The sequence below is a fragment of the Amblyomma mixtum genome, chromosome 6 (assembly GCF_055824585.1).
Source record: "Amblyomma mixtum isolate Tamu chromosome 6, ASM5582458v1, whole genome shotgun sequence".
Lineage (NCBI taxonomy): Eukaryota > Metazoa > Arthropoda > Arachnida > Ixodida > Ixodidae > Amblyomma > Amblyomma mixtum.
The window spans coordinates 151228273-151254219 of record NC_143017.1 but is presented as its reverse complement, the minus strand read 5'-3'; the positions used below and the strand labels follow the sequence as shown (position 1 = coordinate 151254219).

Sequence of the window (25947 nt, the reverse complement as noted above, 5' to 3'; positions counted from 1 at the left end):
ATAATTCATCTTAGTTAATTAACTAATTAAGCCCAATTTAAAAAAAATATTCTGAGGAGCGCCACATGATGCGCGGGCTGCGGTTTACCGCTTTTTTTAAATCCTTGGTTCAAGTTACGTGAAACGCCCTGTATAAACAAGTTACAAAGGCATCATGCCACCAATAAGGTTACTGTACCTCTCTTTTGAGAGTGTCCTAGTGCCTTTCCCATTCTTGGATACCTCCTCCCCACAGCACATGTACGAACACATGCATGCACACTCTGTCTCTCTCTAGAATGCATGCTTCCATTTTGTGCCACGTGGTTTAATGCTGTTAACTTGTTGCCTTCTTGCCTTCTTTTGTGGTGTGAGCATGTGGATGCTGCGATTATCACTTAGTAACATGTGTAGCTTGACGAATTTGTTAATGAAGTGTCTTCAGAATCATGATTAGGTCATTGCCAGATTTGCACCTTTAGTAAGGTATGAATGAAAGCCGGTGGGAAAATCTCTTGCTAGTACATTAAGAAACGGCCATCACTTTTCTCCAAAAGTTGCCCTGCATTCTCATTTAAGTACTGTGGTGTTCACATTTTAAAAGAGAGGGGAAAAGTGTTATTAGCTGCCAAAAATTCTTAATACCTGAAAATAGCGTTTGTAGCATAGCCACAGTTTGCTAGAGCAGAGATAGTTTCAGCTTACACTAATCACGTTTCAAATCTCTGGAAGAGTGCGTCTCAGTGATTTGTCATTACAGTATTTCAGGAGCGAGTATGAACACATGACATTGTGTTCTGCGTTTAGTGATGTTTGTCTGTTTAATTGTTAATGCTTAACATGGTTTTGCATCAGCCACTGATCGCACTGGGTGTTTGTTTCTTCTCATTGCAGCTCACAGAGGTGACGACGAAGTTGACAGGGCATTGGTGAGTATTTTCATCGTTGTGCTTGCGTCTTGACACTGCTCATTTGCCTTGTAACTGAAAAGTGAAGTCTTACTAAGAGGATATTTTTACTCATTTTACCTGTGAAGTCTTTTGTCTGCATGTCTGCATGGGGTGATTCAGTTCAAAAGTTTTGATGTTTGCAAAGACTTCCTTATAGTGTGTTAAACTCTCGGCACATAAGCAGAGACATTTTAGTGTTAGCTTATTGCTTGGGTGTGGTGTTTTCAGCCCCTGTATTTGTGGTCACTTTGTGTCGTAGCTCAACTATCTACAAAGGGAAGCTTTGGTAACTACTGTATTGTTCCTCCTGAATGTCTTTTTGCTTAAAATATGGCCCCAAGTGTTCTTGAGTCTCGTGAATTTCTCAGTTAATCATCTGTGTTCCTTTTTGTATTTTCATCTTTGTTGATTTGTTCAAAAGGTGGCTTGTGCAGTAAGGGGGTTCTGATTTTTTTTTTCTTCAATGATGTTTCTCTGAAGCATCCTGACATCAATGATGCGGAAGCGGTAAGTAGTGTAGACAGTGGTGGTGCTTACCTGGGGCCAGTGCATGGATTGCGCATGACTACTCTTGCTTTCTTTTTAACGCGACACTAAAGGTAAACAAAGTCAGGTTACACAATTAGATTGTCTTCAGGGAACTCCGGCAATGCTTTCCTGTGTGAGGAGATTAATTCTAAGTGGAGAAAATTGCAAACAGGCCCCACCTTCAGTCCCCTTTTTTTAGTCTGGCACACAACCCAAAACTATCTACGTTACTCCAATGACAAGGGAATGGCTTTCAAAGAGGTGCGCTCGTTGACATAACTGACGGAAGCCAAGTCTCCAAAGCCAAAGAGCATAGGGGATGTCTCTTTGTTTTTTAATTTCTTTTCAGTTTTTATCAATGGGAGATTAATAAAAGCAGTAGAAAAAAACCACATGCTGCCGATGGGATCCGAACCCATGGCCTCCAAATTTTGCGTCCGGTGCTCTACCAACTGAGCTACGGCGACAGCTTTCCAATCTTTCACTTTCAGGGGTATTTATATGTAGTGTAAGCGAACCTTGAGAGTGTTCACCAGCACCACCCTTGTCTGCAGCAGCTGACGTATTACATTCTGTATTACTGCGAGTACCACATAGGAACGTGGTTGAACAGAGAGTGTGGAAGCTGTGTGAGAACCCTCTTATGCTACCTAAGGCTATTCAATAGACTATGAGCTGTTCAGACAAGGGAATGGGAAGAGATGCTCGTTATGACATAAGTGACTGAAACTAAAAAAATATTTTAAAAAAGACATCACTTATGCTTCTTGGTTTCGGAGACTGTTGGCTTTCGTAGTTTACGTTATTTCAAGGCATGCATACTCCCTTGCCCTTGGTGAATCACAAGCACCACAGTCGAAAGTAGTGGGTCGTGGAAGCCGAGCCACCGGAGCAGTGAAAAACAAACCAAGGAAACCCCAGAATGGGCTGTGCTTATGCTGAGCACATTTTTGTTGTAACTGTTAACGCATTTCTACATAGCAGACTTTGCTGCTGGCCCCAGAAATAAAGTTTCAGATTAGGCCCCTGGGTAACACTTCAGTGACAGGGGCTCAACATCACAAATGCTGCTGAGAGTTTGCACCTCTGCGATTACTGTGTAGGCTTAGTCCTGTAGGCCAAGTCAGAACACTGTGGCTTTCAGTGGACCTGCAGGATTAATTGTTTTCAGTTTGTGCAAGTCTGCAGTGGCAGCTGCAAAGTTTCAGCCATCACAGTTGTACTGTTGCAACGACTGAAGCATTACTGAAGCGAAATTGGCCGAACAGAGGCACAGAAAGTAATCAAATCGATCAGTCAATAGTGAATGAGGAATGTTTGTTAGTGGGGTCAGGTACTAGAACTCTGTAGTGGCAACTGTAACCAGCCTGTCTCTTTTACATCATTTTCTAGGTATAAGACTTAGAAATTTATTCATTTCGGAAACTTGTCAGTCTAGTTTGACTTCATGTTTTTCTTTGGTGTCCGTTTTAATTGCCGAAACCGCATGCATCAAGCCATTCTATGCAATTATATGGTTCATTATGACAGAGAAATATTAGCAACAGAGTTGCTATGGCCGCTTTTTACTCTTTGCTTACCGCACTTACTCAAATCGTTCAATTTGAACAATGGCTCAAAATGCCTCCTCCTGAGGTAACCAGGCCGCTTTTGGACAAGTAGCACCATTCAATATGTTGCAAAAGGACCCTATTTCAGTTCGGAATCGGATTTTTTGCCAGTCGCATGAGGAAACGTTTGCATACTAATGCAGAAAACGTATGAGAGTCTCAAATTTTTCTCCAGTTAATTTTTTTTCTTATATACGGTGTCTTTTCCTGATATCATTGAAAAGAGAATTCTGTTATTTACAATATGATATGCTATAATAAAGGAGGAGGAGGAAAAACTTTTGTGCACACCAGCCTAAATTGTCCGTTTTCACGTGGTAAAGAAATAGTTAATCTTCTGATGCTGCAATCCACCACTGATGCCTCTCATAAAGCCTTAGTACTCTGTTGCAGTATGTTTTTCTGTCTGTGTGAAGGTACAAAGAACTACTAAGCTTTGCTGGTCTCTGTTGCTCTTTCAATGCTTCTTTGACCGATCGCTTACTTGGCATTTTTGGTTAGCATTCAGGCACTTGCAGTCTTTTTTCTCTCTCTCTGCGAGTTGGCCATGGAGGGAAGGGGAGAGGCATGGCTACATGCAGTTTTACTTTGGGGCTGGGAACTGCACTTTATTTAGGTTGAAAATGCTTCGCAAACTTGCCGAGAACTGGTGGGAAGGGCACCTAATCAAAGCATGGCTGTGTGGAAAACAGGCTTGCACCTTACATATTTTGTCTTGCTGCAGTTGCCTGGCATCCTTGCAGCTCTGGTTATTCACTTAGACATTATGTTTTGTTGTGTGGTTTGTTCGAAGCAAAAATTTATGAAAGTGAAATTAGAGTTAATTTGGGATTTTGAGCAAGGCTAGTGTTCATGCATGAGTAAGGTCTAAAACATTGTTACTTACACCTCTTGAGATTGGAGTTTGTGTGGAGCATTTTCAGTACTACACATGACTATGGTCACCATTGCTGGGTGTGTACTCTCTGCCTTGCTTACACTGGCTTTTCCAGACATTAAGTAGCTACTGATGTGTTTGTATTTACTTCTAGCCATGTGTATTGAAATATAAAACTAATGCAATAAAGCTATGCAGTGTATTGAGAGTGCTCATAGAGAAACGTCAGGACTGAAAAATACCAGATTAGTGTGCCTGACCTTCAGCTCTAATGATAGTCAGTATCAAGTAGTGTTGATGAACCATTTCATCCTCTCTTCAGTGAAAGCAAAGAATATTTACTTTTTCAGAGCTTGGGGAAGTCTGCAAAAAGGGCCAGTAGCGCCCCTCCTAATAGGCGGGCAATGCTGGCTACGCCCAAACATTCACAACAACCAACAAGTTGTACACCCTCAAGTAAGTCTTGCATGCACACATCCTTCAAGATTGTTGTCTTGTGATGTATGCTTAGTGTGTAACCTTTTGCTTTGAAATAGCCTGTCCCATTCTAGTCCTAGCTATTCTTATAGGTTATGAAAAACAGAATTTCGCCCTGGTTTAGATATCAGCATTTTAGCTCATTACATATTGTTTTCCTCCATGAATTTCAATTTTATTTTCAACAGGAGGCAATAGTTTGTAGAGTTGCAAAAAAAATGCTGTACAATGTGCTTTATAAAGTTTCAAACTGATGTGTGGGTGTCATCCTTCAGTAAGGGGTTTCATGTGGTACGGTGAACTCCTATATTTTGTCAGCACGAACCTTCTGTTTGTGCACTGGTTAGTGCAAACTGCAGCAGTACCACTCCAACATGCATCCCACAGCCACAAGGTATTGTGTTGCGGTGTGGGAGGAAAGAAGCATTTAAAAAGTGCATACTTCAACAGTTTTGCTTTCTAGTCTGGCAAGAGCTATGGTAAATTGCAGTTTGCCTTGTTTGCATTAGGCAGGCTCACTCTGCTCATTCAGCAGTGGAACAGTCTTGTTAAGAGAACGTTTTGTGATGACTGGTTGACTAAAGATGTCTGAGATTGCCTCATAACACCTTCTGTTGCGAAACCGAAACCGAAACAAGACCGCCCCAAGTCGGAAGGCAAGACAAGCCAAGCAAGCTGGGAAAGAGAAACCAAGGAGCCGCCCCTTGGGGCAGCAGTCGTGTCATGCATAACCTGTCAACGCTACAGTGCACGTCCAGCACCACAGCTTATCTTATGTCGCGTTCGTTAAAATTAGACAACTTCGTTTAGCGAGTACAACGACATCCGTTTATTTCAGGTTACATTACACGACTGCCGCCCCAAGGGGCGGCTCCTTGGTTTCTCTTTCTCAGCTTGCTTGGCTTGTCTTGCCTCAGGCATTGAACGAACGGTTTGCGACAGATGATTGCCAAGCAAGACACTTAGGATACCTCCCAGGGGTCCTTAAGGTGTTGGGACTGACGTGGAATCCCAGCACAGATAACCTCACCTTCGCCCCACAGTCTATCGAGCTACCTGAGCTAGGAACAAGTACTAAAAGGTCTGTTCTGAAGACTACAGCAAGACTGTATGACCCACTTGGATGGCTAGCTTCATTCACAGTCCGGGCAAAGGCTTTATTCCAAGAGCTGTGGCAAAGAAACGTGGAATTGGATGATATCCTACCCGAGGATCTGGACGCAAAATGGACGCGGTGGTTCGAAGAACTAACCGAATTGAAAAGAGTTCAAGTGCAACGCTGCTACAAAGCGGGCACAGTCGAACCTGCCATATTTGCTGACGCCAGCCCAGTGGTATACGGGGCAGTGGCCTACATCTGCGTAACAGATGCAGATGACATTAGCAAGTCAAAGGTCGCCCCGATCAAGCAACTGACTCTTCCGAGACTCGAATTGATGGCGCGTCTCTTAGCGGCCAGACTGAGTCGATACATCCAGAAAAGCCTGAAGGAACCACCACAAGTGACACATTTCTGGACCGACTCGGCAATCGCATTGCATTGGATCACGGGAGAGCCCTCGCAATGGAAACAGTTTGTGAGGAATCGCGTAACAGAAATGTAGCGTCTTACTGACGCCTCAGCATGGAGACATTGTCCCGGGTTTCGGCACCAGCTTATCTTATGTCGCGTTAGTTAAAATTAGACAACTTCGTTTACCAAGTACAACGACCTCCGTTTATTTCAGGTTACATGACACGACTGCCGCCCCAAGGGGCGGCTCCTTGGTTTCTCTTTCCCAGCTTGCTTGGCTTGTCTTGCCTTCCGGCTTGGGGCGGTCTTGTTTCAGTTTCGGTTTTGCAACACCTTCAATAACCATGCACCGGAATTGCCCTGGAACCAGAGTGGCGCATGGTAGTGGTAAGGTGCCCACCTTAGTAGTGAAGGTAGTAGAGTTTTATGCGCACCAATGCAGCTTATCGAAGTTAAAGTTGTGCACCAATGTCATTTATTGAATATGCTATACTGGTTTGCAGAAAATTCCTCCTCATTTATGCTTGACTCATTAGTGTTCCTTTCTTGGGGCCTTTATGCACTCAAAAAACCCAACATTTTAGCCACTTCAGGCTCTGTCATGTTTGTCTTAAAGGAAGGTCACTGTATTTGTCATTGTTTTGCTAGTTTCATAACCTGATTTACACAAGATGATGGTACAGGGTTGTCTTGTTTGATACAGTCCCATACAACTCAAGAACTAAGCAGAAAATGCCTCTCAAAGGAGGCCCCCTAACCATTGGCATCAACCTATCTCCACGATGTCATGATCAAGTCTTGCAGGATGGCTGTCGTAATTTAATGACAGTAGTCAACATCATTGCATGGTGCGCAATTTTATTGTTGAGTTCAATCCAGGAGCAGTCTGCAGTGAGTCACCGTATTTCAATGGCAAGGAGATCGCCTAAGAGACATGAAACGGTGTTATGATTGGATCAGGTCTTTTATTTTGTCACAGTTAGACCTGAGCTTGTGTATTTCCCATTTGATTTGCCTCATGCCTGCAGCAGTGATGCAAAGCATAATGTTTCCTGTCTTGCATAACATTTCACTACGAATGCTCGTGTGGACAGCCTAATTACAGCTGGCATTTTGTTTTGCTAAAGCAGTGCATAAATTTACCTGTGTTCTGCGTTTGTGACGAGTCCTTACAGCTGTTTTCTTTTCCTTGCCAAGCACTGACACGAAAGCATAGTCTGAAAGGTACTCCTGCTGTTAAGGCTGCTGTATCAGGTACTTAACACCTTTCTAACAGTTGTGCCTAGGCATTTTGTGCATGTGCGTGTATAAAGATTTACTCCTGCTTTAATATCCAGTGTCAGAATTGTGCGCCAGGCATAAATAAATGTGCCTGCAGGGGTTTCTAACATTGTCAGCAGCTTGCAGCTAACCATGATTTATGTTGTGTTGTCTACAATGGCAGGAAAGTGAGGGAAACGAAGTCAAAGCATGGTTTTTTGTTATGCCAGTGCTGTCCAGTGGCAAGAAATAGCAATATAAGACGTCAACTCGCATTTAAAATGCAAATGGTAAATAGTGAGAGCCCTGCAGCCTCTTGTGCTCTGTAAGCTTTTGTATTGGCGACAAAGAGAAATATAAAACTGCAGGATTTGTTTTGAATGCCTCAAAAATTTGTGCATCATATTTTGCCATTTCTATACATACCTGTTAAGTAGGTTGTTTGCTTGCTCGTTCAGCAGTAAGTGCTGTAACTCTTGCTGTGAAACTTGACTGCTTGGTTTCATTTCATGCTTTCACCTTTTTTGCGTGTGTGACTGACATAACAAACTCGACGCCTCAATGCGTCCAGTACCATAGCCTCAACATGTCCACATGGGTGTAGGCACACTGTTCACAGCTTGGCGTGAATTTTATTTTCAACTGTCTTGTGTCTTGTGTAGCCAGCCAATCCTTAAATTGTTGACCAGCACGCGGCTCAGTCAGTGCCCCACAGCAGAGCTCAACAGTGAAATGGGCAAGGGCACATGCACAAAGCTTATAGGTGCTTCGAGAACCTGCTGCCGGTGGTAAGCTCCAAAAGAACCCCAGGTGGTGGAAATTTCCGGAGCCCTTCACTACGGCGTCCCTCATAGCCGGAGTTGCTTTGGGACGTTAAAACCCCCATAAACCAATAAACCAAACCAAAAGGCACCACAAAGCAGCTGCTATCCAGGTTGGAAAATCTCAATTGTGGTGGTGTAGCACTTGTGTAATTGACGGTCAAACAGCTCTTGCCATTAAAATTTTTATCGCTGGTCTTATTAGAAGCTAAAAAATTGACTCTTAGAACCCTTGAGGGTTTCCTTCTCGCCATTCTTATTGCACTGCAAGCCATATGTCGACCCTGAGGCATGTGAGGTGCCAGTGAACATTGTGGCTGCATCCACTTAGTTGTGGTGGCGGTGGTGATTTACTTGAAGGATGGGGAGGGTGCCAGTAGCAGAATGTGTCGCATTCAAGTCAAGTGCCTAAACAGGGGCTGGCCTTAATAAAAGAGATGGAGTAGTGATAGACAGGAAGTAGGAGGAGCAAGCAAAGATAACTAGTTATGTGCACACAAGCAATGGAAGCTTAGTACTGCTCATAGATGCTATGCGCAAATGTGTATAACGACATGCTGCACTCACAGCGCGACTTATTCAGCTTCCTTTTGTTCACGTGCATGCATGTGTGCGTATACCACTGCCCCACAAACTTAACACCAATGCTGGAGCGTGTGGCTTCTACTAACATTAGTGCCACACAGTGTTGGCTACTGGGTCTGACCATGCTGGGGTAGCTGCAGGGCACCTGCTGTCATCGGCCACCACAAACACACCGTGCAGCATGATATTGGACCCAGCAAATGTCAGTCCAAGCCACGCGCTCAAGCACTCGTATCAAGTTTGCGGGAAGCACTACACACACACTGACAGCTGGCAGTATGAATTCAGCTTATTTTCTATGTTCTTTCAGTGGTTCAGTGTTCAAAATTTAGGCCTCCTCTCCCTTGGTGTGTGGAAAGATTGCGCAGCATTCTGGCATTGGGAAGAAAATCGCACGTGCTGTGTTAGTGTGTGTTGTCAGCCTGAGTGTGGGACTTGCATTGCCCCTTAACTGGGGAGTTTTTTTTTTTCTTTCCCCAAGCATGAACGCAGCTGTAAGTCGTAATATGACATTTTGAAAGTAAAATTCTTATGCTCGATACGTGGTGTTCTATGTGCGAGACATCTTGAAGCAGGGCAGATTGCACTGCTTTCGAGCATCCATGTTGCATATGTTATGATTCCTATAACAAGTCAATATTTCCGCCATCTATTGCAAATAATCATACCTAGACTTAGACATAGTTCACAGTAGTTTCAATAGGTGTAGTCAGTCAACATGGTGTGCTCTGCATGTTCAAAACAAATGAACTGTGTCCTTATATATGCTGAGAAGTTTCTGGGGATAAGGAGAACATGGCTTTCACAGGGCAGGGTTAATTGGAGAGGTATAGGAGGGGCTTTTCTCTTGCTGTGGGCATAGTCAGGCTGATGATGATGACGTTTATATGCTTCCCAAGGCAAATTGCCAGAGATGCAAATCCAAATATGTGCTCCCCAGCTAATGGGTTACAGGCACTTTTCTGAAGTGGTAACTGTTTATAATGGATGTGAAAAAAACCTTCCTTGGAAATATATTTAACCAGTCAGCATTGTGATGGGAAGTCCTTCCTTGTGTAGTCTTGTTTGGCGCTCATTTGTAGTTATTTCAGCCTAAGAAATACAGGGGCTACTTGTAGGACTGCATCGCTTGTTTTTGTAATGACTGGTTTGAGAAGTAAGAGGTAAGGGAATATGAGCCTCACTGTTGATTGCTTCTTCCCTTGCAGCTAATGCTGGGGCAGTGGACGAAGAAATGTTCATCAGATCTTTTGAAGAGGTTCCAAAAATACAGGTAGCTGTTTACCAAGTGATTCTTCAAGCATACTTGTACTTTCTCGAAAAACTTTCGTTTTTTTTTTTTTTTTTTGTGCTAGCAACTCCCTGCTCGCAAACGGGGCTGACCTGGCACTAAAGGTTTTATATTATGGGTTAGGTACAGCTGAAGCGTCTGAAGACATGGTTTTTTTCATTGAACATCCTGGGAGACTATAGTTAAATGGCCAACTGTGTGGCTGGCACTATTTGGTTTCGGTTGCTTGTGCACATCAAAAGTTAAACATGGTCATCATCTTCCTTATATGCGATGCTGTAGAGTTTGACACCTTTCTCTGGTGAAGGTGAACTTGTTAGTAGGCAAAATATTTTCATGCACTGCTGTATCATGCTTGTGCTCTTCGTGCACGACAGAGCAAATTGACAGCTGCCTAATGCCCTGCATACTGTCACAGCTTATGTGTGCATATATGTTGCCCAGTTCATAACTTTTCTTTTTCTTTCAGTTTTACTCGGCAAAGGACCTCGAGCAAGAGCTTGCGAAGGTCAAGCAGGTCCTGTCTGACACAGGTACTGACTGGGAGCGGAGAGTGGACATGGTGTGTTAACTTCCTATATTATTGGCAGCTCTATGTTGTTGTTGTTGTCAAGCAATTGGTGGAGCTTTGTTTAATGATCCTCTGTTCAGAGAAATCTCTGGAGCCTCTGAAAGAGCTTGCAAGTTTCTGCTCTTTAGTTTGGTTTAATGCGTCACATCAATAGGCTGCAAAAACACTTTTTGCTGGCATTTTCCTCAGTGGTGCTAAATGCAGTCTCATCCTGCTTCTAGTTGCATTTTTACTGCAATAGGTGATGCTAACGTTTGTGGTCTAGGTATAATTCACTTTATAAACCCTAAGCAGCAAACAAGTGTCTTCAGTTTGTGCTGAGGTAAAGTTGAGAAATGGGATGGGGCTTTCTCACTTTGAATCATTGGGGTCTACCGAGAGGAAGCTGCTCTTCTGCCAAGTTTTTTTTTTACCTGTGTTTTATGATTCTTTTTCTTTTTTTTCTCTCCAGCTGCGGCACCTGCGTAGCCTGCTCGTAGCTGGAGCTGCTAACTATGAAGAGCTTTTTATTAGTTTGAGGCTTCTGGAGCCTTCATTCCAGGTTTTGGTTAGGGACTTACGGTCACAAGTAGTCAGGGAGGCCTGCATCACTATTGCGTGAGTATTTGTCCTACTTCGCATCTCATCATCTCTTGCATCTTGGGGGGTTGCTGTCTGCTGTCTGAGTACTTCAAATTCAGTGTTCCTCTAGAATAAAACTGACACAGCCGTGCACCACAATGATTCTTTCAGCGTAACGTTGAAAAGGTTCGATCATCAGATCATCTTCAGAAACTTCTTTGTTCATTTTTCTTATGTACTGACACTGTATGAACCAATAATTTCGGAAGAAATTCGGGGAAGAGAGAGGTGTTGTTTTTGTGCCAGCATATCACCTTGCATTAGCTGAGTCTGCATATTGTGCATCAGTACACATTTGTAACCCTGCTGCTTGCATTATGTATTAATTGCTCCTTGGCATCATTAATGGCTTTTGTTCTCTGTATTTGTAAATTACCAAGCTGCAGTTATTTTTGGAGGAAACCGCCAAGTACAGCTGCAGCATTGTACAAAATTCTATGAGGTCACTGATGATCGCTTTAGTAGCAGTTGTTACCATTGTAAGCTTTCAGGGCTGCTACCGTTGTTTTTTGAAGATTTCTCTGATATTTGGTGGATGCATGCAACTCCTGGTCTAGCAATTGCACGCACAGTGAAATGTCAAAAACCGCCCCAAAATTTATGGCATCTTTCGTCTGACACTGATGTACTTTCTCCAACAAACATGCTTTCGACATTTTCAAGTGTAGGTGGAACTGTGTGCTTCTATGCAGAGTTAACGATCATACTTTATCTTGCATAATTATAGCCATAAAGAATTAACATTTTTAAGCATAATGTGGCCACAAACAGCATCAGCTTTGTTTCAAGCAATGCTATTGTGAAATTTCATCCAAAACCTTCTCAAAAAGCCTTTCTCCCAGCATACCGGGTGTTGGAAATAAAATTATTCTCTCCCAATGTAAACTAAATAAAAAAAATAATTTGCTCAATTAGGCAAAGTGGAAGCCTGGAGGCACACAAATACTTTAAGGGGTTAGTAGTAAAGGAGGAGCATGCACTACAGGTTTCAGAATAGAGATTAGGGAAGCGATGCGAGTGGCTAGTTTAACGGAACACCGAGGACAAGACTATCCAATTTTTGTTGTTGGCCAATATAGTAAGTTCTGTGGCTCTTTCTCATGACACCGAGGTTGGAAAGGGCTCTGTGATCACCACCTTGTTGCAGATGGCAGTGAAGCCTGGCCTTGGAGATCTGCACCACTGTTTTGGCATCGCAGCAGTTTGCTTGCAAGAATGGCCAATGACAGCGATACCTGCAATTAATTTTCTGACCTTTTCTAGCTTATGAAAGCTTTGTTTTCAGTGAAAGTAACGCCTTTGTCATTAGAACATGGTAATCTGTCTATACGGGCCAGCTTCAATTTGTCCTCAGTGTCCCTTTAAGGGGGGACACTGGTCTTGAAAAAAAAATTTTTATTAATGAAGTCACAGTTACAAAATCTTCAGGGAATATGTATTTTTGTGTGCTGATTCTAAATATGTCATTTAATTCCATGTAAAACAATTCCTTGAGCACTTATGCACATTTTATGCTAGTATTTTGCGGAGAGTTTTGAAGAAAGTTTGCTGCGGGAAACTCGCTGAAATGTATGCCATTGGGTTCTCTTGACACCAAGGAATACAATAAGGGTGAAGTTGTCTTCCTGCCTATCATAGAACTTAAGTTATAGAGTTTTGAAGTTGTCGCTTCAGAAATGAGAAGGAAAATGTGTATTCCTGTGTGTGAAGTGGCAGCTTCAGTACCCTATTACTCAAGTTCTATGATAGGCAGGAAGACAACTTCACCCTTATTGTATTCCTTGGTGTCAAGAGAACCCAATGGCATACATTTCAGCGAGTTTCCCGCAGCAAACTTTCTTCAAAACTCTCCGCAAAATACTAGCATAAAAAGTGCATATGTGCTCAAGGAATTGTTTTACATGAAATTAAATGACATATCTAAAATCAGTGCACAAAAATACATGTGCCCTGAAAATTTCATAACTATGACTAAATTAATAAAATTTTCTTTTCAAGACCAGTGTCCCCCCTTAAAGTCTCTTTTTAAATGACATGTGCACCAGAGGAACTGGTAGCAGTGGTGACAAGTGGCACAGACTGATGTCGCCATTGAGTTAACGGCACTAAAGGTTGCAGCACAAGTATTTTAATGGACTGTTACAAATGTGATTACACCAGTGGTGCAGATAGATAATGACAGTCGGTGCCAAAACCTTAGCAGTGTCATGTACACCGATCAATTTTGTACTGTCCTGTCTGTGATATTGCCCGTGCCCCCTCTCCCCCAACATGGCAGGCCTGGGTAGCCTTGGATTAGCTAACGGACCAGCTTGCATTGGTGACTGTTGCACAGGATGTTCTCAGTGGTTAGCGCTGCATTGCTATCGGAAATCTAGATCTTGTTAGTTCACCTCCATGCTCTCAAGCACTCCTTTTCCATGCCACCGCATGTTTGTCTTTGCCTAGCACGATGATGTCCTTTGTTTCTGTTGTAGCTTGACTGTAAAGCATTTTACTGGTCCAGGTTTTCATTCTGATAAATTTTGCTCATATCCTTTGTTTTTTGCAGTTACTTATCACAGCAGTTGGGCCAAAAGCTCGACCACTTCTCAGAGGCAGTACTTCCAGCGCTAATAAACTTAATCCCCAATAGTGCCAAGATCATGTCCACATCCGGCATTGTCACAGTACGGTTTATTATACAGGTAATTAAAGAGTTTGCCTGTATTCTCATTCTTACTCTTGTTGTGCTGCAAGGTTTTATTCATGGGAAAGAAGTTGTGAACACTAAGCAGTCCTATTAGGGAATAATTACATATGTCTGCTTTAGTAATTGCTTAATATTGTAATAGAATAGCAGTGCTACTGCTTTTGGCAACACTTATAATATGTCAACTTGCCACACAGTTGCCGGTAGTTGGGTGGCACCCAGGAGCGAAGACTCGTATATATTCATGTGGTTTGGTTTGGTTTACGGGGTTTAACGTCCCAAAGCGACTAAGGCTATGAGAGACGCCGTAGTGGAGGGCTCCGGAAATTTCGACCACCTGGGGTTCTTTAACGTGCACTGACATTGCACAATACACGGGCCTTAACGTGGTACATAGAGCTCCACATATAGCAAATGCTAGACTGCAAAATATTGAACACTTGCACATTTTTGCTTGCCATTTTAGCACACTCACGTGAGTCGGCTGATACCAGTGATCACAATGAACCTGAGTTCAAAGTCTAAAGACATCAGAAAGTGAGTACCATCTTTCCTTTTTCTGTAGTACAAATTGTACCTGTGGTGATTCAATTTATGTAATAATGTGTTCTTGAAAGAAATTTTATTATATTCAACCAAAATATAGATTCAGAATAAATTGCTTTGCATTTGAAGTGCATTATTATGAAGCTTCAATTTTAGCTTGGGTAGCCTTTTTTGGGTTCTGCTGTGCGTGTACTGTACCATGTACAGTTTGTGGCATATATTTTATCCTTGGCTTTAAAAGAACTAACAAAACGTGTCGTAAGCGTTATCTTACCTGGGGAGTAAAGGTAAAACCCTATGTGTGGCTTTGTTTGTTTGTTTTTTTTTTTTTTCACTTCTTTTCTGTGAACCTGAGACTAGAGTTATGTAACAGGTTGACATAAATCTGAGCACATAATTTTAGCATCTTAAATAAAGTGCGATACCTAAAACACAAGTCAAGCGCCTTCCTTGCGATGAAATAGTTTTCAGCCTCCTTTGCATTCGTGTGGAGCATGTCTGGATGAGTACCAGTGGTTTTCGTCTGGAAACTTGCTGCGTTTTGATGTCATTTTTTCAAACAACCAATACAAAGCGTTTGGTATGACAAACGTAGCCACTGTGTCAAAGGTTTTAGCATTCTCACGGCATTTCTAATGCTGTCATGTCTTCTTCGTCCTTGTGCAGGTCGTGCTTTGAGTTTCTCGACCAGCTGTTGCACACGTGGCCCACGCACACTTTGGAAAGGCACATTGCCATCCTCCAGGAAGCCATCAAGAAGGGAATCAGCGATGCTGACCCCGAAGCTCGTGCCTTTTCACGCAAGTGAGTGACTTGCACCGTCTTGTTATTAATTTTGGAACCTGGGCCATAACCACGATCACGACCGCTGCCATAATTGTGGTCATCTGTTTAAAGCAGTGTTACAAATACAGTGGCATTTTTTTGTTGTTGTTGTTGCTGCCTAGTTCTGTGTTGCAAGTACTTCAGGCATTGCTGTGGTTTTGTGGTCTTGTTAAATTTTTGGTTAGTGTTAACATTGTGGAACAGCTTTCACTGCGAAGGTTTGTGGCAGTTCTTTCTGCTAGAGCAGCCCCTGGGTGGCATTACAGGAGTGTAGGAAAAGGAATGCGGATACGGTTGAGCTGTACTTTCCTTTGTTCATGTCACCCTCCCACCCCCATTTTTTTTTTCTTTTTTCAGACCCTAAATGTCAACTGTGCCCAAACTAGCCCATTGAGCAACCCTACTTATAAGAGCCCGATATACAACAAATTTTGCATAAATTTTACATAAATGTGGAAGTTCACGCATCATTTGCGTTTGCTTACTAAAGCGGCAAGTCACGTTACCACTGTGCTTAGGTCTCGATTCCAACTAAGGATATTGTCAGGCTGTGTAATGCATAACACTTTTTGGGAATGTGTTGTTCATTGGCAGAGAAAAATAGTTTGAAATATAAGAGCCGACAAACCTTAGGCTCATAGCGGCTGTTGCATACTGCTCACGCCTTGCCTATGGTTTTGGTTACCAGTTTATCTATGTATCTTGAAAGCATGCCGACGAATTAGGGCTAGAAACGGAGGCAGCATTAGTTTATGAAAGAACGAGACAGGTATAAACTATGGGACATCACCTGCTTTAATGATGCAGGCATTGTGTATGCATTGTTGAATAGGAAAATAAGAAAAATGTGAAAGTTTACAACTCGACCAATTTCCTACTCGGTTTTATTTATTAATGTTTCTGGGATTTTTCGCTCACTGCAGACGACGACACAGGCTTTTCTGCGACACGGGGCCCTTAACACTATTGTGTAAACTGACTAGCCTTTCTAGTCAGCCTAATCTTTCCTAGCAACGGAGCCTTTCCATCCACGTGCTTGGATTTGATGCTCCCTGTAATGAACTTTCCACTGTGGACCACTCGTAATGATTAACTTGTCATACCTTCTGGATATTTCTGGCTCAACGAAGTCTGCTGCTCGGTGCGATCTTTGATTATTCCTCTACTTGTTTCATCTCGATTTCCAGCTGTTTATTTCAAACTTTCCGGTCTTAGCACAGTGGCTTGTGAACTTGTCCTTGCGTCGTCCAGTGCTTTATTCTGCTTTCACGCATTGCAGGGCCTTCTGGGGCTTTGCGGATCACTTTAAGGAGCAGGCGGACGTGCTGCTCAACTCGCTGGATACGAGCAAACAGCGCATGTTGCAGGGCGAGCTGTGCATGAGCAATTCCTCAAGCAGCAACTCGCTCAACAGCGCCCAGGGCCGACCCCTGAAACACTCGGTCTCCAGCCACGGATCCATGGAGAACCTCAGGTACGGTCTGCTGCCACGGCCCTTGGCTTTGTTCTGCCTCCTGCTGTGGCTGGCCAAGGCGCAAGCTGTTGTTCACTTCTGCAGAAGCTCCTTGCTTGCGGCCCACTGCTGTGGGCACAGTAGTTATAAGATTCTACTGTTGATTGAATGAGAGGCCCTGCTCATAGTTGTGGACATGTTTGTCTAGTGCGCCGCCTTGGCGTCGTATGGTTGGTTGGCATGTTTACCTGCATTCGCTATTCTGCTCCTTTAGAGGGCAGGTTACTTAACCCATAATGTGCCCTCAATAGGATGTGCCATTGTTGTCAAAAGTGTCCGGCCTACTGGGTTCACTGGTGAGTCTGTTCTGCACCTCCAAATCGCTAGGTGTGGATCTTTCATTGTCGTCCCTGCAGAGCTGTTCAAGTTCAGGGATTCTTTGAGCGTTCCATAACACTGCTTACCAGCAAGTCATGTGGACCAGACACTTTAGACAGACTAGTCACAGAATTTTAAGAGTTGACTTATTTAACTCTCATGAATTGAGTTAACTTGTTAGTCAAAAAGATCATTTTCTATAGAGGTGTTTACTAATTAATCATAATTTTAATCAGTACCTCATCCAGCCCTTTCTTGAACCCTTCCTTTTATTATTTTTTTTAATGCTCTCATACACTACTCAGATTTGTTCCGAGTTGTGCAGTGCTGTCATTTCTTGTGTGCGTCTTCTGTCTTATGGCAAACAGGCCCGGAAGTGGTACTTCAACTCTGGGGCGGAGGTCTGGCGTGCCGGTCTACAACAATACCAGGAGTGCCTCTGGTGCGTTGAAACATTGAACACTAGTCCCTAAGTAGCTTGACTCTGCGTGTTGGGCCAGTGGTACTTTGAAGACTGGCTGACCTCAGCTTGTGCTGGTAAAAAAAAAAAAAATAACTGCCGTGGCTACAGTGAACTAGAAGTTGAGGTAGTGAAAAAAGCAGGAGCCGCGGTGCATAGGCGGCGTGAAGCCGGAAATGTTGACTGCCGGGGGGGGGGCATTGGCACATCATTAATGACGTTGGCGTGCTACTGCCAAGCCAGATAAGCTGGCAATGCTGAGCTAGCTGCACCATTGTCACTGCTACCATTGCGCCCGCTTCGGAGGTCGTGAATCTTCGAGGTTGATTGTTCTTTGCAGCTTGGAAACAGCCAGATAAGTCGCAGTCTGGGGCAATAGCTTCTCAATGCCCATTGGTCAACTGCAATGTTTGGTTTGTTATAAAGGCACTATATTGTCTTCAGTGGACTTTCTCAGAAACTTCCGTATTTACACCGCAGCTCCCACTTTTCACACTACCCCCACATCCTAATTCACTGTGGCCGTGGTGTTCTTTAGCCAAACTGCCCTTGCACATTTAAAGATAAACGTTGTCATAATTCAGCCCACATATCAAGTATCCTCTGGCAGTGGTGGTAGCTTATTTTGATCTTTTTTTTAATTTTATTTCTTATTTACTTCTCATTTCTTTTAATTTTTTTGCCTTGGTTGCCTTATTGTTTTGTTTGTTTTGTTTTCGTTTGCCACCTCCTCAGTTCGGTCCAATAGTGCCATTGACTTGGGGGCCGCAAGAAGGGCACGAGCGCGTGCCTTTTCCACTGCACAAAACAGAGGCACTGGAGCATCACTGCGTAAGTGGCACTGAGCAGGAGCACGATGTTCATGTTTCCCTCGGAAAACAGGAGAGTGCCTGTTGTATCTTTGGCTAAAATGCCACTCCATCAATAATTTACTTTTCTTGTGCCTTTTTTGTCGTAAACTCTGGTCTGACCAGTAGTGGGTACTACAGTCCTACTGCTTATTACCATCGTGTAAGCATTGAAGTCACTGGTTTCAGGTATATGTAAATTGTTGTCAAGTTGCAGAACTCGCGACCTAGGTTTATACTCTGTGAAACTGTGCTAGCTTGTTTTTCTTAAAAGCTGGTCATTCTGGACAAAGAACTTGTGTGAAGAAAATTGTGTAATCTTGACATCGCAGACAGTGGACGCCAAAATGCGAAGCATTTGCTACTTTTCGTCTTTATTTTTTGGTTTGCAAAGAATCCCACATCTTTCTGGTTGTAATATGGTGCAGGCCTTATCGTGACAGTGTGCGCTCAGATTTTCACAAATTGTGTTTCCATCCAAATCATTATTTGGAGCTATTTTCATTTGTGGCAGAATAAAATGTGGTGTTGTGCTGTTCAAAGCATTAGGGTACTTTTCTAGCTGCGTCCATGCAAGAAAGACCCCGGACAACTTTGCAGTAATGTTGCTTCATTAGCATTCATTTTTATCATTGTGCAATTAACATGTACAGTCAGCTTGTGGCATTGGGAGTTTGGTAACTAGCACTCTCAGGTAACTAGCGCCGACTTCCGGATTTCAATCAGCCTTCTTTGCTTTTCAGTTAGTTTTGAAATTGCATAATTCAGACTGTGCTTTTGGCTAATCCAAACCAGTTGTTTTGTTGTGGAGAACTGCAACTAGAGAACAGAAGAATGACTGTAGACTTGGGAAGCTGGACATTGAAAGATGAAGGGCACTGTGACTACTTGGAGCCATGGCAAATTGAGCCTTTGCATGCCACTTCCACTTATCACCTTGCAGTGTCTTTTCAGTACTCACTGCAGTATAGAATCCAATTTCCCATTCAGCTCATCTCCCTGACACCGTGAGCAGAATGCCATGGTAATTAAAATTCATAAGTGCTTGCCATAGAGGAAGTTGAGGCATGTGTGAGGAGGAATAGAAATGCAGTAAGAGGCAGGGTGTTGACATTTTTTAATGGGCTAAAGCAATCTTTGTTTCAACTATTCCTTCCTTTAATATTTTTCCTTGGGTTTTTTTTTTTTTTCGTTATTGGAAAGTGCAGCTTCTGAACATTGAAATAAAAATTTGTGACCCAAAGGACTTGATATATGGTGACCGCAGCAGCGGCCTAGTGAGCATCCGCCTCACATGCGGGAAGTACGAGGTTCTGCCCTCATTGCCGGAGTATACCTGCCGGTGGTGCTGTAAACAAGCTTTCTGTTGGCCGAATGCTCATTTTATCTCGGGTGATGAAATGCTTGGGAAATGGGTCTTTGACCCCACCTTGAGTAGAAGAAAACACCTTGCGCCATGGTACTCTTTGGCCAAAGGTGCCCTTGCTCCGTAAAAATTCATCATCATCATCAAGGACCTGATTGTGATGGTTGACCCATTTCAGTGCTACGTGTTGCATTTGTGCACGCACATTATGGTGCCCCCTGTTCTGAAATTGTAATGGCCTTCAGAAGTTCCTTGTTGCTGCTGCTGGGTATATGCAATGTGAGTGACCATAGTGGAACATATCATAGCCCCGCTGTGTCTGCAGAATATATGGAAAAATCATTGTGCAATATTTTATGCACTGAACACCAATTTGGAAGTGAAGCATCATTTTTGAAGCTGAACATCATTTGGTCTGAAGTCAGTAAGGCCTGCGAGCACTTTTTTTTACAATTCCGTGGGAAGCATATTGAAGGCTTAGCTATGTATTAACGGAGGCGCATTTTGTGCTTTGAACATGCATACAGTATTTAGGCACCTGTTATGCTGCTTCAAGACTTGCGCATTCGTTAAAGTTTGTGAAATCTTCAGTGCACCTGACGGTTTTTCTACCACTCCATGTGGTTAGCTCATTCTGTTTTCTTCTTCTTTCACATTGGCTTACAGCTCGTCCAGGAACAAAACGAGCTGACACCATTTCAAGCACAATGGCATCACCTGAGCGAATAAGCCGAAGTCGAACGAAAGGTGTTTCCCAGTCACAGCGTAAGTGATATTTAATGCCTGGTTTAGTCGCTGCTTTATATTGGTTATGTCTAAACGATTTCATAATTGCAGGAAAAACACACAGCCTCAACATTGTCACTTGTCTCTAGTGAGCACAATGCAATTGGCGTTCTGTAACTAATCTAAAGTCATTGAGCCATATCTGTAGACATGCATATAAATGCATGGCTTCCTCTAAATAACATGTGAAGGCCTATGGCAGAATAATAAGGTACCCGCCACGGTGGCTCAATGGTTATGGCGCTCGGCTGCTGCCCCGAAAGACGAGGTTCGATCCCGGCCGCAGCGGCCGAATTTCGATGGAGGTGAAATGCTAGAGCCCCGTGTACTGTGCGATGTCAGTGCACATTAAAGAACCGCAGGTGGTCAAAATTTCCGGAGCCCTTCACTACGGTGTCCCTCATAGCCTGAGTCACTTTGGGACATTAAACCTCAATAAACCAAACCAAGCTAGAATAATAAGGTGGCTATCTCAGTACTCCTGCATTACAGCACAAGGCAAAAAATGGGCAGTCTAAAAAAAAAACCTCAGTTAGTGAAGGTCTACCAGAAGCAATGCATGTCAACGAAGGGAAGCTTTAATGTTGCACGTGAAGTGTTAAGCTCCAGAAAGGACAGCGTGTGTGATTCATATTGCTGTTGGGTTATGTAGCAAGCAGCAGGTCTGGCTCCCCAACATCTCGGCTGAGCTATGCTACCTACTCGGCTACGCATGCGGATGGCACGGGACGGGTGCGCCGGAAGTCCGGCATTCCCACGCCGGTGGGAACCAGCCGCGAGGCAAGCCCCACGCGGCCCACAGGCCCCTCCCCTGGAATGGCAGGGGGTGAGTAGCTATACTCCGCATGCATGTTTTCACCGAGGGGGGAGGGGGAAAGGAAAAGCTTTCTTTTTTTTCTGTGGCACAAATGTGCAGCTTGTGTTTTTCATCACCTATCGTTATTCTTCCTTCCATCGATGCAGTGTACGAGCGTCGTCTGAGTGGAGGCTCCAGGCGCCCTTTTATGGGTGCCTCAGAGCGGTATCACCCAACTACCATCACAAGTGAGTGCACGTTCGAGAGTTTGGTTTCTTTGAAGGACTGTGGCACTGCGGGATAAATAGGATATTTGGTGCAAGTGTTGTTCAAATTCTGTGGCAAAAGAAATGTGTGATGTGCCACTTTTAAACATTGAAAACGTGGTTGTGCTACTTGCTGTTTCCCAGACATGGAGTGGGCCAGCTCTGCAAAACTAATTTCAAAGCTAGCTTCCCTTGAAGGGCTCCCTGCTCCTGCTTTCTGTGTTTTGATGATTGTAAAATTTCCTGCATGTTATGCAACAAAGAACTTGCTAAATGTATGTGTGTGGTCAAACCACACACCTGTAAGCCTTGCCAGCAGTTTTTTTTGCTCCCCCACATTTCCATTGAGTAGCTGCAGTGGATGTGGCATTATGTGGATTATGTGGATGTGGATGTAGCATTTTCACATCTGTATTCAGTTATTGGCATTTTCACAAGTTGTATTTTGTTAAGAGACGGCATAACTCGTTTTATTTGCTGTCTTATCGCAACACATGATAGTGCCACAGACATTCTGACAGGTGCATTTATAGTTTAACTCCCTCCCTTTCTGGGTATCTTGTTCATGCTGGTTGTCTGGTGCCTTGTTCTTTCTTTTCCCTTGGAAACAGCCGGAGCTCCGTTGATGGCTCAGCAGATTCTGCAGCAGAGCAAAGAAGCTGAAGCTGCAGTGGCAGATGCTTTAGAGTGCTGGGTAAGTGAGCTCAGTCATTCTCATGTCCTTTAGGAAAATGTAAAAATGTCATTACCTGAATCTGTAGCTTTGAATATGAGGGACAATTATTTTCCTGTACCTTATGCTTTGCATGACGATAGGTGCTTTCTGACACTTTCCATTAGTGTTATGCTGTAGTGCTGAAATGTGTAGATTGCAGTTTCCTCATTTCACAATTACAATGACATCATAAGCAAGGAATTCAAAAATTCAAACTGGGCTGTATGCTCCTAGATGTCATCGACAATGACAGGAAAGCTTCTCCAGTTCAGCCCAAATGCAATCGTTACCTGTTTTGAGGAACTTGTGTGCCGGTCTTTCATGTTGTGTTAATTATTAGCGACACTGCTGCACAGGTACTACAGTATTAGCATTGTTGCATAGTAGCATAAATAGCACTTTTTTTTTTTTTTAGGTTTGTAGATGGCTTAAACCTAATTCTTCTGACCGATATATGACAAAGGTCTGCATTACTCTTGCATTCTTGCCATCTTTCATGACCTCCAGCTGTGCTTTCTGCTATCTGTTTCAGCATACACCCCCAAGGAAAAACCGCTACAACGCCTTCGATGACCAGTCGGACGAGAGTGAAACTTCCAGCGTCTGCTCAGATCGCTCGTTCAGTTCCTACAACAGAGGGGGCTATGAGGTGCGCTTTTTGTTGCTGTCCTATTTCTGGTTTGGTTATTCTAATAAATTAGTACTATTTCTAGTTCAGAGTTGTGCCTAGTCACCCATATCGAATATACGTCCTTTACAGGCTTGTAGTAGCGTTGCAGCCAGTAAACAGCTTGTCTTTTGGAATAGCTTTACATGTTACACTGCACCATCACTATAAAACTCCAGCCCTGTGCATGTGTGTCAAGTCTTGGAAATTTCATGTAGCTGGTTGCAGTGCGATGCCGTCGCTTTTCATCTTCAACCTGCCCCATCGTTTCATTTTCACATTTCACTTTTCCTATTCCCATCGTAGAATAAGCAGACCAGGGACATGTTCTGCTAGCCGACCATTTTATTCTTCCCCTACGCCAAAGCTCTCTCTCCCTCTGTTCTGACAAAGTGAAAGGGAATTTAATGCTTCTTCAGGCTAGGTGTGAGGGATGCCATACACTATTTTTAGTCGTTAATTGCCACCCTTCATATATAACTGCTGAACTGCTAACTCGGGTAATTTTTATCCTCCTTCCCCTGCACTAGAAAAGAAATTTGATGTCTAAGTTACACACCTGTACGGGACGCACCTGTGTATGTTACGAGCGCCTCTAAACATCCGCTTTGCTAGTCATCCATCAGCTTCATAGTAATGTCTGGCATTTGCCTTGTTCTCTGGCGCCCTTGACTTTGATGCATGCCCTATTTTTGCAGCAAGTAGTGCGAAAAATGGGCTTGGGCAGGGCATGTAATGAGAAGGCAAGATAACCGCCGGTCCTTGAGGGATTCCAAGAGAAGGCAAGCGTAGCAGGGGGTGGCAGAAAGTTAGCTGGATTAAGAAATTTGCGGGGATGTAGTGGCCGCAGCTGGCAAGGGCAGGGTTAACCGGAGAGGCATAGGAGGGGCCCTTGCCCTGCACTGGGTGTAATTAGGCCGATGATGATTGTGCCTTGGGTTCTCTCATAGAAATAACACCATTGAAGAGAAACCACGTCATTTTCTGAGCACAGAGCAAGCTAGTAAACTTGCGCTCAAAAGTATAGCTATCGATCTTTTTGGTCTTTATCTTCTGGTGTACTTGGGAATCCACGCCATCAGCCTTTTTATTATAAAACTTGTATCGCATGCAAAAGAAGTTGGGCACTTCAGTTGTCTATTATGCTGCGAAAGCGCAAGTTGCCGTGGTGGCAAAGTACCTGTAGTGATCAGCTTACGCAGAAGCAACCAGCCTGCAGAAAATGCATAAGAATGCATTGCCTCTGTTTATATGGCATCCTCCTCTGTCATAAAAATTTCCATGACTTGTAGGTCACGCATGTGATGCCAGTTCTCATAAAGGAATGTCCAGTGGTCAGAAGGATAAGTGGTCAGATCGTTGCATGGGGTGCAGTGGTGGAAATTCAGGGTTGGGGAAGAACATAACAGTGCACATGTAGGAAAACTTATTTCCTATCTGCAGGGCCACGTAGCACTGCAGGATGTGCCGAGCATTGTGAAGCACCTGTCGAGCACCCACTGGTCGGACCGCAAGGAGGGCTTGCTGGGCCTGCTGTCAGTGCTGCGGTCGGGACGCACCCTCTCTCTGCCGGACCTCAAGAAGGTCACAGACATGTTCACCAAGATGTTCATGGACCCCCACACCAAGGTAGACAAGGACAAAGGAAGACTAACATATAGTTCTTCATTACCGAGTCAGTCAAGTCACCTCCATAATTTTGTTTGGAGCTTTGTGCTGTTTTCAGATTTTTCACTGGGGAAATGAGCTGCAGGTGCCTGACAGCCATGTGTTGGCCCCCAGCCATACCAAGCATTGCATGGTTTATGCTACTTTGTGGTTCTTCTGCATTGTAATTTACAATGTAGCCAAATTTGAGTTGCGCAACTGTTCAAGTGGTGGTCAGTGCATCATGTCTCATGTGCACGCTGAAAAGTTGCTTTCTAGGGTTGCATATGATGTCCAAGGCTGTCATATTGGGTGGTCAGCAGAGCAGACATTGCACGCTAGGCACTGTGGTCACTCTTTAGGGTGGCAGTTTACAGCTGCTGAAGCTATAAATTACAGGCTTGCTATAGCTGTGAAGTGCTGAAGTTGGATATGCGATCCCCTGATGCCCAGATCTTATCGACTAGTGAACGCGCAGGTATTCTCGACTTGTCTTGCAGTAATGTACATTGTGATGAATTGGACATTGGAAAGGAAGGCCCACCATGCGCAGGCCCATTTTCTTAGAATGCGCTGCCTCAAGCGACTGTGGGTCCACTTGATCGGCGGCTGGCTTTGGGGACGCTTGTGGAAGTTGGCAATCTTTTGATTGCTTTCTGTGAGATCCATATTGTAGAAGACAAGTTTTCTCAGCTTACCAATAGGAGTATGGTGAGGGCAGGGGCATGCAGCTTTTGACATTTGATGCTAACAAATTGCATCATCATCCTCATCATCAGGCTGACTAGGCCCACTGTAGGCCAAAGGCCTCTTTCATGTCTCTCTAACCCTGTCCTTTCCTTGGGTACAAAAACAAACAAACAAAAAATAACAGTTATTAAAGAAATTGCAAGAGCTTGAAAAAGAAATTGGAGGGAACACTTAAGGTTCACTGTAAGGTTATGATGCGATAGTCCTCATACGCCTCCTGGCACAGTGCTGCAGCATTTAAGCGATGTGCCACTGCCCTGCGATGGCAGGTGCTGCCACCGGTGAGGCTTGTGCAACCCAGGTTACTCTTCCTGAGTGACTGTCAGTAGTTTAACTGCCACCTGCCACTGCGGTCAGTTTGCTCACAATCCGGTGGGCGGCAGGTTGTCATGGCGCCACAGGGTCACGTGAACTATAGGTGGGCCACTTAGGTTGCTCCTCCGGGGTCGTCAGGAGCTTTGAAGGATTTGCCGGAGCTGCACGAATTTGTCGCAACATTGCGTGTCTCGGCATAAAAGGGAGAAGTGTAATGGAGGCTGTGCTGTTGTCGGAGAAATTTATGAAAAAATTCCAGTCCTGTGTATAAGGGTCTCACCCCATCAAAACTGGGAAGAAAATTAGTTTGACTCTTCCACATATATACCGTATTTACTCGCGTAATAGGCGCAC

General features: G+C 43.8%; 1 protein-coding gene and 1 non-coding gene across 8 annotated transcripts in view; one reads left to right on the top strand and one right to left on the bottom strand.

The window, feature by feature from the left end:
- LOC149340777 (CLIP-associating protein 1-B-like) overlaps positions 1-25947 on the top strand; it is a 167592-nt gene that overhangs the window by 119996 nt on the left and 21649 nt on the right. For 2 of the 7 annotated variants that reach the window (XM_089549628.1, XM_089549633.1), the window contains 19 exons: positions 874-908; positions 1410-1436; positions 4295-4400; positions 7132-7188; positions 9809-9873; positions 10361-10453; positions 10914-11059; positions 13635-13770; positions 14242-14312; positions 14988-15125; positions 16426-16620; positions 17346-17419; positions 18173-18268; positions 20318-20416; positions 21090-21263; positions 21401-21481; positions 22111-22193; positions 22747-22863; positions 24325-24510. In XM_089549628.1, the coding sequence (XP_089405754.1) occupies positions 874-908; positions 1410-1436; positions 4295-4400; positions 7132-7188; positions 9809-9873; positions 10361-10453; positions 10914-11059; positions 13635-13770; positions 14242-14312; positions 14988-15125; positions 16426-16620; positions 17346-17419; positions 18173-18268; positions 20318-20416; positions 21090-21263; positions 21401-21481; positions 22111-22193; positions 22747-22863; positions 24325-24510 (1979 nt within the window). The remainder of the gene's footprint in view (positions 1-873; positions 909-1409; positions 1437-4294; positions 4401-7131; positions 7189-9808; positions 9874-10360; positions 10454-10913; positions 11060-13634; positions 13771-14241; positions 14313-14987; positions 15126-16425; positions 16621-17345; positions 17420-18172; positions 18269-20317; positions 20417-21089; positions 21264-21400; positions 21482-22110; positions 22194-22746; positions 22864-24324; positions 24511-25947) is intronic. The other 5 variants (XM_089549629.1, XM_089549634.1, XM_089549630.1 and 2 more) reach the window with 4 other exon arrangements.
- TRNAL-CAA (transfer RNA leucine (anticodon CAA)) lies at positions 1852-1927 on the bottom strand. The gene has a single exon. It is a non-coding gene; the product is annotated as a tRNA-Leu (tRNA).